The sequence below is a fragment of the Eptesicus fuscus genome, chromosome 4, assembly GCF_027574615.1.
Source record: "Eptesicus fuscus isolate TK198812 chromosome 4, DD_ASM_mEF_20220401, whole genome shotgun sequence".
NCBI lineage: Eukaryota > Metazoa > Chordata > Mammalia > Chiroptera > Vespertilionidae > Eptesicus > Eptesicus fuscus.
In genome coordinates, this window is record NC_072476.1 from 14,459,219 (window position 1) to 14,471,563 (window position 12,345).

The following is a 12,345-nucleotide window of genomic DNA, read 5'->3' on the forward strand; positions in this document are numbered from 1 at the left end:
TTGGCCACACTGCCTCCCAGGGTGGGACCAAAGCAGAGTGACCACACAGGTGAGGTCCCAGTTCCCAGTCGATCTTTTGCCTGTAGCATTCCTTGCTGAATTGGCCTGTGCCCTGCAATGCTAAATGCCTCCTTCCTTCTTTCCTCCCCCTCCCTCCCTCCCTCCCTCCCTCCCTCTCTCCCTCCCTCCCTCCCTCCCTCCCTCCCTCCCTCCCCTCCTTCCCCACTTATTTACTGAACCAGATACCACACCAGCACTGAGGATATCATGAAAAATCTGATTGACATGCAGCTTTGAGTGCAGTTGAGATTCCAAATGGGATAAACAAAACATGGCCATCCATACAGTGGAATAGAATTCGGCCATAAAAAGGAAGCACGGGTACTGCTTCCTTTTTATAACGCATGGATGCGCCACGAAAACATCATGCTTAAATGAAAGAAGCCAGACATAAAAGGCCTCATACTGTATCCATTTATACAAAATGTCCAGAACAGGCAAAACTGTAGAGACAGGAGCCAACTGGTGGTTTCCAGGGACTGGGGGAGAGGGGACAGGGAGTGACTGCTAATGGGGGTGGCGTGGCCTTTTGCGGGGATGAAAACGTCTTGGAATTAGATAGAGGTGACAGGTGTATGGCACACTGAATGAACTAAAAGCCACTGAATCGTTCCCTTTAATGTGCTTAATTCTGTGGTGCGCAAATTACATCTCAATAAAAAACAACTCTTCATCTTGCTCCATCTCCCATTTCAGATCAGCCCCTTCATCAATGAGAACACCAGGCAGAAGTTCCTCATCTACAGTGGCAGCAATTACCCCGGAGGCCTTGTCGACTACCTGGATAGAGACGTGATCCCTGACTTCCTTGGCGGGGAGTGCCTGGTGAGGCTGCCCGGGCCGGGACTTGAGGAGGGGCAGTGTGTGACTTTGAGGACCTGGGAGTGCCGGGGCAGGGCTTGTTCTAGAAGCTTCCCCAAAGAGAGGCAACTCCTCCCTGAAGGAGGGCAGCCTTCCCTTGCTTCTTTCGAACACAGTGAGTGAGAGTTTCCAGAAGTCCAGAGACCAGGCCAGGCAAAGGCTTACCCACCCTGCATTCCCCATCCAAGTCTAGGTTGCTAGGACACAGTCAGAATGACCTTTTGCTATAGGGGGACGTGACTCAAATGGCCCAGAGGCCTGGACCCCGGAGCCAGTGTACCCAAAGGAATTTATCCCCAACTCACAACCACAGGGGTGAGGTACTAGGCATGGTGACCCTGCTCACAGCTAGCTGCCTTATCTCATCTGGCTGCGGGAGGGCAGGCCCCTCTCCCTTCTCTAACAGAAATACCAAGCAGCACATTTGCATGGTTTGGGGATAAAGAGCAGATTTCCTAGGAATTTGGCCAAACTTGCCTGTTTTCTCCACTTGTCCTGATATGTCTGCATGACTGCTATTAAGCGAATGGGCCTGCAAGACCAGCATAGTGGGAGCAGATCACACCTGGGAGCCTGATACGGGCTTGTGCCCCGGCTCAGCCACTTTCCGCTGCCTTACTTCTCCGAGCCTCTGTTTTCCTCCTCTGTGAAATGGGGAGAATAATAGTTCCTACTGTTTTGTTGTGGGTCAGGTGGTTAAATGGGGTCAAGGAAGCCCAGTGCTCAGCTCATGAAGAGATTCCTGTTATAAGTGTGGTTTCAGGGGTCACAGAGCCTGACTGGGCCCTAACCTACCACCTTTGTCTTTGTACCCCAGTGTAATGTCCCCGAAGGAGGGCTGGTCCCCAAGTCCCTCTATCTGATGGAAGAGGACCAGGAGCATGCAGAACAGCTGCACGAGTGGAGGGAGACCTACCAGCCGGCCTGTGTGCTCCGCGGGGCTCCCCATGAGGTGCTGGGGCCCTGGCCCGGGAGGACCCACTGGGCTGGGGTGTCATTAGAGGTCAGAGTCTCCCAGAGAAGAAGGTTCTCATGCTAGCGATTTGCTGAGGGCAAGCTCTTAGGAGAAACCTGTAAGGAGAGGTAGGGGCTTGATGGATGTGGGCAAGAATTGAAGGTAAGAGCCTGTTTCAGCCACAGTCTATCCCAGCCTCACCTGTGGGGAGGGCTGGACGTGCAGGGCCCTGCAGAGTGGCCCTGCCAGTAAGCTCTAACCACCTGAACCCTCTTGTCTGTCAGTCAGTGGCTGTGGCTCAGCGCCCAAGGCAGGGTGGGCCTCCCAGGCATTTCAGATAGAGGGGGATCCATTCTCAGACCTTGCCTGTCCCCATGCAGGTCGCGGTGGAGATTCTGGAGGGGGAATCAGTCATCACCTGGGACTTTGACATCCTACGAGGGGATGTGGTGTTCAGCCTGTGCTACACTAAGCAGGCACCCAAGTCGGGCCCCCAGGAGCCTGGGGCCAGGGCCAGCGGGCAGCTGATGGACAAAGCGGGGACCCTGGGTGCAGATTACAGCCCTGTGGAGGCCCCCCTCATCTGCCGGGAAGGGGAGAGCATTCAGGTTCGAATTCCTTGGTTCATTATTCATTCATCACGCAGGACTGAGTTCACTGTGTGTCAGGGTTCGGGGGCACAGCCGTGGACAAACAGGACCTGGTCCTCGGCCTCAGGGACCCTGTGGGACAGTGGGGGAGAAAGACAGGTCCTGGCAGATCCAGGACCCAGACCTCAGTCCAGCCCAGAATCCCCTGGGACTCGTGCCAAAGATATAGGTCTCCAGGCTCCAAGCCCGGCGGGGTGACTCAGAACGTGTGGGTTGGGGTTTGCGATCTGCACTCCTCGTCCTCTCCTGGTGATCGCTGACTCACAGTCAAGTTCCAGAACCAGCACAGCACAGAAGCTGGAGGTCTGCGAACAGAACGCGGACCTGGCACCGAACATGAGCCAACCTGCGGACCTCACATCCTCCATGAGGCCAGTGCTTGCAGGTCAAACATCACAGGCCCCCAAACATACACTCACCCACACACACATACATGCACTCACACACACACACACACACACACACACACACACTCACTCACTCACATACACACACACACACACGCACTCACCCATGCTCACACATGCACTCACACATACATGCACACACACATACACACACAAGCACCTGCGAGCAATGCAGAACTTCCTGAAGGTTCCATGGGGAGTCTACCACACCAGCCACCCCCAGGCTCCCACCGAACATCCATGCCCTTCCCTGAAGAAGTTGCTCTTCTCATAACAGTGAACGCCCCTCTTTCTTGATCTCTCTTGGTTCTCAATGAGCTCTCACCACCTGTGTGGCTCCCTCCCAAGTCCCTCGCCAGAACGCAGTGTGCAAAGCCCACTCAACAGAACAAAAGCTCAACAAAATCCAGGCAGTTAACCAGGCTACACTCTGCTGTCCTGCAGCCCCACTCCCAGTCCTGGGCCCCCTGCCCCAGATTCAGAGGAGACTCTCAGGTGCCAGGGGTGACAGTGCAGGGGGACATGATGGCTTTGGCAAGCGCTTAGAGGAAGGATGGCTGGTGGGCAGGTTGAGAAGGGGGCTTTGTCCCCAGGAGGACCAGAGCCTCAGGCGCGGCTGCTGTTTCAGGGCTCCCACGTGACCCGGTGGCCCGGCATCTATCTGCTCCAGTGGCAAGTGCATGCCCCCCCTGGCAATGTGGTGGAGGACGTCCTGACGGCCCTGCACAGCCCTGGCCCCAGGTGCAAACTCCTCTACTACTATGAGGTGCTGGCGTCTGAGGACTTCAGGTAGGAGGGGCTGGGATTCAGCTCCTGGGCTGGAAGGGCCCCAACTCCCCTCTAGGCCAGGCCCGGGGCATTGCACTCACCTCCCCTGTTTGCCTCTCAGCTTCTCCAGGGTGGGGCACTGGTACCGTTAAACATTCCCAGTGGTCCAGCACCTTAGTGTGAGAAATTGGACACTATGTCTAAACTGCCTCAGCTGCAGAACCTTCCCTCAAACGAAACCCTGGACAGAAGCCCAACATACCAGATTGACTAGTGGGGGGAGCCTGAGGTCCTGCTATTTGGACCTCCCCTCACATCTAGAATTTCATAAAACAGGGTTTGGACTGTTCTAGAATAGTCTACAATAGTGCTCACAGACAACTCTTACCAAGTGATGCCTCAAAGAGACAGGGAAATATAATGGTTAAGACCTCCAGCACTTCCTGGTTGCTGTGTGACCTTGGGGGAGTCACTTCACCTCTCTCAGCCTCAAACTGGAACCCCAGCGTTGTGGGTTGTCATGAGATGACATGGTGGAGGAAGCCTGCCCTTCCTTTCCCTGCGCATTCAGTAAGCGCTCAATAACAGAACAAAAGCAGAGAGTGAGGAGGTGGAGCAGGTGGCTTCTTTAGGCCTTGCATTATATCTTTTAAAAATGCATGTGATTTTGCATTCTGCTTCATGAAGTGCCTGTTAGTTTCTGTCTAAAAATAATGCATTAGAGGCGGAACTCGCCACCTCCTATGAACACATTGGAAAATCACCTACATTTAGAACAAATCCTCCTGAGAGACAACTGAGGGCTGATTGAACAGCTTCTGTGCAACAAAAGAGAGGAAGAGAGACCCATAGAGGTTGGGGAACCACAGGAGCTCTCTGAGATCTGAGGGAACTCTCGGATTGGAGGTGCTGGTGAGCGCCATTGTTTACATCCCCCCTCCACTAGATGGCACCAGGGAGCTCTCTCCAGGAGTTCTAGCCCACCTGCAAGGCAAGGGCACGCCTTTTCCGCCACCCTGCTCTGGAGCCCCTCAGTGGGACCAACAGGGTGCTGTGGCACATGTGCATAACCAGATCCACATGGCACTGCCACCCCCCCCAGGCCCCCCCTCCTGAGCCAAAGGGGCTCAGAAATATAGACACAGGCATTTGGGGGCTGCTGCCTCTAGGAGGGTAGGTGGGGAAGGAGGAGTGGGCTGGACACTGCTCACTAGCCTGTCAGGTCAACACGGGGAATCAGGATGCCCTGCCCTTCATCAGCCTCATGAGAGAACCAGTTCAAGGGCTGTTTCCTGGCCACCCTCAGTGGGCAGGTGCCAGGTTGGGCCCTGAGGGCTGCGGGGCAGATAGAGTCTGCTGTCATGGAGCAGGAGACCACATCATCACAACTGTGTGTAATTATGAGGAGCGATGGGTGCCACGAAGGTATTCCAACCTGGGGTCCTTATCCGAGGTCACACAGCCGAGAGGTGCTTGAGGTCCCAAGCACAGAGCAAGGGGCCTGGCACAGTGTGGGCAGGATGGGGGGGAGGTGTCCGGGGAGTGACATTGGAGATGAGATCTAGGGGATGTGCCCACAGATCGCCTGTGGGTCTTGTCAAAATGCAGCCCGAGTGTATGCCCGAACAAGCTCTAAAAAACGGTGGTGCTGCTGGTCCCTGGACCACACTTTGAGTAGCCAGGTCCTAACACTGCATTGTCCAACCAAATAGCTACTAGCCACAGGTAGCACTTTATTTGGCTATTAGAATGCAATGAAATTAAAAACTCAGGCCCAGCCAGTGTGCCTCAGTGATTGAGCATCGACCCATGCACCAAGAGGTTGCTGGTTCAATTCCCGGTCAGGGCATATGCCAGGGCTAAGGCTCGAACCCCAGTAGTGGGCGTGCCTGAGGCAGCTGATGATGTTTTTATCTCTCTAAAATCAATAAAAACATATATGTATTTTAATCTTTTATTTATTATTATTTTTAATATACATTTTTATTGATTTCAGAGAGGAAGGGAGAAGGAGAGAGAGATAAAAACAATGATGAGAGAGAATCATTGATCGGCTGCCTCTTGCATGCCCCCTACTAGGGATCGAGCCCACAACCTGGGCATGTGCCCTTGACCGGACTTGAACCCGGGATCCTTCAGTCCGCAGGCCGATGCTCTATCCACTGAACCAAACCGGCCAGGGCAATAAAAACATATTTTTAAAAAAATCAGTTCCTCAGTGCCCAGTATCCCCACGTGGCCAATGGTGGCTGTGACGTCCACTATCACAGAAAGTTCTGGACGATTCAACTCTACTCTGAAGTTTGGAGTGGGAGTTAACTAGACAAAGTGAGCAGGAGAGAAAGGCTTTTGACAGGAGGCACAGACATGCAAATTTCCCAAGTCAGGGGAGGCGGGTGTCAGAGGAGATGAAAGGAGGTGGGGGTGAGGCTGGAGCTGGGCTGGGTACTCAGACTGTGGGACGCCCTCTGGGCTACGCTAGGTCCCCTGTTCAGGGAAACCCCTGAATGGTTTGTGGCAGGTTGTGCTCTGCTGGGGGCACGGGTGGAGCTTCATTTCTCATCTTGGCCTCACTGGCTTTCCCTCTGCACGCTCCCTCTGCACCTGTGGGAAGAGGGCTGGAGCCTCATTTGCAGCATCACCAGCTTTTCCTCTGCTGTGAGCCCCAGGGCTGTGTCTCCACCAGGAGGTCATACTTATGCTGCGCCTTTCCTCCCCAGGGGCTCCATGTCCAGCCTGGAATCCTGCACCAGCCGCTTCTCCCAGCTCAGCGCCGCCACCTCCTCCTCCTCCTCCAGCCAGTCCCACAGCAGCTCCCTGGTCTCCAGATAGCCAGGACTGAGCCCTGCGGGGCAGCCCACTCGCCTCAAGTGTCTGCCACCGGAAGCCAGCTTGCCGCGCGACCTGGGACCATGTGGTCTGCAGCCCGGGTCTGGACGCTGCCAAAGTTGGGATGTCGAGCTGACAGCAGTGATTCAGCCTGTGGCCTGAGCGTGGTGGGAGCCTCTAAGTCAGAACCATCTCCTTTGCGCTTTGTGTAACAACAAGCCAAGGAGTGGGAGGGGGGCCACCTTCAGGTCTGCCTGTTCTGGCGGCTCAGGGGTGTCATGAGGCTCAGCCCGCCCTTTACTTCTGCCTCTGCTTGCCCTGGGATGGCCTCCTTCTTAGGTGCCTTCCCCATGGCCACGGGGCTCCCTCCCTCTTTCCTCCCAGCTCAGCTCCAGAAGAGAACTTCCTTCTCCCAAAGTTCCTCTAATCAGCCTGCCTGGGGCCATGCTGGTCCCTGAACCAATCACAGTTACCAGGGAAATGGAGAACACTGATTGTCCACTCTGGACTAATCACCGTGTGGGGAGGGGGTACAGTGATTGGCCAGCTGGACCACATGTTTGTCCCTGGAGTCGATCACCTGTCCTAAAAAGCACAAGGGGCCTCTAAGAATATTGGGGTCCCCCAAGAAGAAGGGGGGAAGAATACTGGGCAGGCAGAAATGACGGATGTTCACCAGAGCATCTGATTCCATTGCGATGCCCTATGTCCCAAGACAGGTACAGAGAGCAGTTATATGAGTTACAGGCTTTGCTTTCTGTGGGAAGCAGCCCACCCTGGACTTGAAATCCATTTTCCTAGCGCTTGGCTGGGCGGCCCGCCCCCTGACCAGCCCTAACTCGAAGAGGATGGGAAGGTGCAGGGTTTCTGCTAAGTTTCAGGCTGTTGATTTCTCTCCTGGGAGCTCTTTAATTGGGACTCTTTTGGTTATAAGTTATGGAGACCCACATAAGAGGGTAACATTCATGGGCACATGTAACGGGCCCATCCAGGAGGGCTTACTTCACGTATGGTTGGATCCAGGTTCTCAGCCTGGCACCAGGACCCCCTGTGGGATGGAGGCTGTGACTGTTGTGTCTGCCCTGGGTCCCAGATCTGACTCCTGGGACCAGCTCCAATATTGACAAACTCCCCGAGTTCCCGCATGGGAGAGTTTTGTATATCCTTGGGGCCTGAGGCCATTTCTCTTTTCCTTTCCTGGGCCTCCAAAAAGACACAGGTCAGAGGTTACCAAGTGGCAGTCTGCAGTCTGATCTGGCCTGCCTTTAGTGTTTCTGGCTTTTGCCTACAGAGTGATTTAAAATTAGGGCATTTCACCCAGAAATCAGAATTTCTGGCTTCTCTTAGGCATTTGGGAGTGTTGGCAAAACAGGCCCACTATTGACACATCAAGGCAACAAACACAGCTGTTACCCTGGCTGGGCCACACCAATCCCCACCACCCCTAGCCCACGTCACTCACTTGCCTTGCCTGCCTGGGAGAGGCCTCACTGACATGGCTTGGCAGGGGGCTGGGCTCCAGTCTGGGGCCCAGAGGCCCAGCGTTACTTTTATCTGGTAACCTTGCTTACAGTTGGGGTGGTCTCTGGCCAACACCCAGGGTCACTGGGCCTTGCCCAAGGGGTGGATTTATAACCGCGGGGATGGTTGTCTTCCTGCAGACTTGGCATGATGGGGCAAGAAGGGCAAGCTTACTTCCGCACCACCTCAACCTCAACCCCAAACCTGGAGCCAAGGGGAGGAGACATCCTTCGTGCTACACGAAGGGGCCTCGTCCACCTCTGTAGTCTTCCGTTTGCTTCTCAGGGATAGGAACAAAATCCAAAACTGCATCCTACATCAAGGTGTGTGTGCCCATGTGTGAGGGAGAGAGGCAGGGAGGGAGACTGGAGACATTCTCAAAGCGAATCGCTGCCATGTGACCAGGCACTTATGGCTGAGAGCAATTTGCAAACTGTCTTACTATCTTTAGATGAATTTCGAGCTTGCCCTTAAGTCTACGTGTTATCCAGGAAGCATTTTGGGGTAAGCTGCCCTAGCACTCCCTGCTCACTTATAGGGTAAGTCTAGCACCCAGTGAAGGAGGGAGAGGCCTTTCCTTGGCATGGGGTTAGAAATGGATTTTGATAACTGGAACCTGGATCTGCTGATTCCAGAGACGAGCGTCTGCCATCACAGTCCAGCTTTTACAGGAGGAGCGAGGGGCCTCAGATCTACTCAGTTCTCCCCTTCAGAGCTACCCCCTCTCTCCCTCTCTGCTTCACCCAGGCCTCTTGGCTCTGCATCTCTTTGCAAACCAGCCTCGTCCTCTCCTCTGTCTGGTGGGAAGTGGCTGCCAGCATCCCCTAGCCCAGTGGTCGGCAAACCGCGGCTTGGCGAGCCACATGCGGCTCGCGAGCCGCGGTTTGCCACTGTTGACTAATGAGTTTGCCGACCACTGCCCTAGCCTACAACCACAGGGCTCACCGTCTCTAAGGCCAGGAGGGACACTTATCATTTCAATGCCACAGAGGGCTCAGATTGGCCCTGCACTCACTCCTGTGGATGTACTGGCCAAGGGGGTGGGAAATCTGTGATTGACAGTCTCTCCAGAAGCAATAGTGGCATGGGGGAGGACCAGTCACCCAAGGACAAAGGGAGCTGAGCCAGAGAAGCAACAGATGGCCATAGTGGTGTTTGCTACGGTTCTGTGCTGAAGGTCTCAGGGGCCCACGCTGGAACATCATCAATCAATACGCCATCTTTTTACCTTGAGAGGCTGAGAATTAAAAAATCCAAGAAGGGCTGCCAAGCTCTTGGCCTCTAAATTTCCCCGGCCCCCAGGGCTGGAAGCTCCTTGGCTTGGCTTTTTGCTCCAGCTAGTTCATTAACCTGTTGTGACCAGGACAGAAACAACTCACTTGCAACAAACAAGACCTGGGTTTAGGAGCCTGGGTCTTACAATTTAGACAGGGTGGGGTTCAGACCTAGCTGTGTAACCTCCAGCAGGTGACTTAACCTCTCTGTGCCTCAGTTCCCTCATCTGTGGAACGGGGACAGCAGTGCCTACCTCATTCATTGGGTCGTTGTGAAGTCCACAGCCCAGCACCCAGCTCACAGAAAAGTCAGCCGTTATTCTGGTTATTTAATGCTTCTCATCCAAAGACTGCAGACTCCTTCCTGAGGATGCCTGCCACTGCTTTTCACGGACAGAAGGCTCAGCACCGGTGCATCCGGAGAAAAGTAGGTGTCGGGCTATTATTTCCCTTCATCTTTCCCTTTCAGAAACTGCTTGTGTGTTGGGGGGCAAATCCACTCACCTAGAACAGCACCATTTGGAATGGTGTCTCCCTCAACCAGCTAGAGACTGTTCTCTCCACAGGTTGACATAAGGGGCGTGTGGGACTCCCTGGGATTTCTCCCCCTGTCATATGAATGCTCAATGAGAATACTGTAATTCTTTCCCCCACAGTCTGTTTCAGCCAGTAAAACCTGGGGTTTCTTGTGGGCCTGATATTTGCTCCAACCAGAAGCATTAAATGTTTTAGATTTGGACATACCTCTGCTGTCTACTTCCTAAAACCCTGGATGTTTCCCTGGGCTTGCTCAAGAATTACTCAGCTGTTGTTCCTAAGACTCTATGCAGTGGTTCTCAACCTTTCTAATGCCGCGACCCTTTAATACAGTTCCTCATGTTGTGGTGACCCCCAACCATAAAATTATTTTCGTTGCTACTTCATAACTGTAATTTTGCTACTGTTATGAACCGTAATGTAAATATCTGTGTTTTCCGATGGTCTTAGGCGACCCTGCTAGCGGTTCTCAACCTGTGTGTCATGACCCACAGGTTGAGAACTGCTGCTGTAGAGCCTAAGACCATCGGGAAACACAGATATTTACATGACGATTTACATTACTACTGCAGAGCCTCAGTCCTGATGTCAGGAGGGGGAGGGGCCCTTCCAGGGCAACACCTGTCCTCCCCAGGAGCTCGCTTGGGATCAGCAGGGTGCTGGTGGCTACACCATGGGATTCTGAAAAGGCTCATTGCTTTAAAGCAGGAAGCCAAGGACTGTCCCTTGGGGAGCAGAGGAGGTGGGGCTCCTTTGTGTGACAGCGCGAGGGCCACCTGTCTCCACCAGCTTGTTACCAGCCCTGCCCAACACATCTAACTGAGGGAGGACTGCACTTGCCTGCCCTGGTGCCGTGCATTCCCTCATTCCCTGTGGCCTTTCCATGGGTTTCGCTGGAACTGTGTGTGAGGACTCTCAAAGGAACTGCCAGCTGACTCAGGGGTGTGGCCGGTGTTGAGAAAGACAGAGTTCCCTGGAGCAGGTGAGCTGGTCCCCGCTGACCTGTCTCCACAGGATCGCCTCCCAGAAGTCCCCTGGGATTTGGGTGTGGAGAGAACAGAGCATGCCAGGGCTCCCTGTGGCCCAGAGACGGCCTCTGGGACCAATTTTTCCTCCGAGGCCAGACCTCTGCGGCCTCTGTGGAGGGGTCTCAGGGCACTGGTGTGGAAGGTTGGGCAGGGCCTGGAAGGAGCTGGGAAGAGCAGAAGGAAAGGTGCTGGGTGGCCCTCAGGGACGGCAGAGGCAGCTGTGGCTTTCAGAGTTCTCCCAGCCCCTTTCCCTCCCCTCCCTTCAGTGCCTCCTCACACACAAGGCATTTCTGAGGAATGGGGGTCCCCAGAAAGCACCATTTGAAACCTCTGACTCAAGAGTTTTCTGGAGCTCAGATTTTTCTGAGAGACAGACCCCTTTGAGAATCTGTTCGAAGCTGTGGCATTGCACTTGAATTCTGTTTCCATTGTCCACCCTTTGGTTCTGGAATTGAAGCTTTTTTCTGGAGTCTTTCCTGATGCTAAAGTTTTATAAAGGGAATCCCAGCAGCTGAGCTATGCGTCACCTTGGTAACTGCCCACACAGGACTCCCAGCATTCCAAGTCTGACCATCACCATCATGAGGTGGGGAGGGGCCTTGCACTGCCCTAACTAGACCATGTTAATCCCCAGCTCACAATCCTGAAGCTTCATGACTTTAGCTCTTCGTATGTTTATGTCACACATGTCCCTGCACCACTAAAGGTTGGTATTGGAATCTCAGACACTTTTCTGCCTCTTGCTCCATGTCCCATGTAAATTCTACAAATGCCCCAGCCCAAAACATGCCTCTCCTGGAATGGCACATTATGACTGTCAGACTCTTTGGGTTGCCAGAGACCCCAAAATCTAACACAATCTGCCTCAGGCAAAAATGGGGATTTATTGGTCCACATAATTGGGAACTCCAAGAATGACACTGGCTTCAGGTATAGCTGGATCTAGGGGCTCAAATATCCCCCTTCTCTCTTGGTTCGATTCTCCATGTTGGCTTCGCTCTCCTCCTCCACGTGGCCCATACCCTGGAAGCTGGATAATCCCAGTGGAGTTTTTCCCCCAGGTCCCTGCAGAAGTTCCAGGGTGAGCTCTGACTGGCCAACTGGGACATAGGCCTGTCTCTGAACCATTCGCTGATGCCATCTGGACTTTGGGGGGGGGGGGGGAGGTGCCAGCCAAACCACAAGGATGGAGAATGGGGAAGAGGTAGTGGCCCAAAGCAACTTGACAAAGGCTTGTGGCCTTCGTAGAGCAGGCAGGAAATACCAATTAACCCCCAGGAGCAGCCCTCAACCCATGATAAATGAGTATTGGCTCATAAACACACCAGCTCCCCCTTTCCTAGAGGCCCCAGCCATGAGCCTGGCTGTCCAAGGTAGGGAGCTGTTCATTAACGTACCACGTACAGGCTGCCTTCCCTTCTCCCCTCATCCAGGGATTCTTGGGGTCACCTCCCA

The 12,345-nt window shown here is 53.9% G+C and overlaps 1 protein-coding gene across 1 annotated transcript in view; it reads left to right on the forward strand.

Annotated features, from left to right (window-relative positions):
• SEC14L5 (SEC14 like lipid binding 5) overlaps positions 1-6,533 on the forward strand; it is a 39,439-nt gene extending 32,906 nt beyond the window's left edge. The window contains exons 11-15 of the mRNA XM_008141619.3: positions 757-885; positions 1,739-1,873; positions 2,257-2,484; positions 3,562-3,722; positions 6,422-6,533. Coding sequence (XP_008139841.1) covers positions 757-885; positions 1,739-1,873; positions 2,257-2,484; positions 3,562-3,722; positions 6,422-6,533 — 765 coding nt within the window. The remainder of the gene's footprint in view (positions 1-756; positions 886-1,738; positions 1,874-2,256; positions 2,485-3,561; positions 3,723-6,421) is intronic.
• The last annotated feature ends 5,812 nt before the right edge of the window (positions 6,534-12,345 follow it).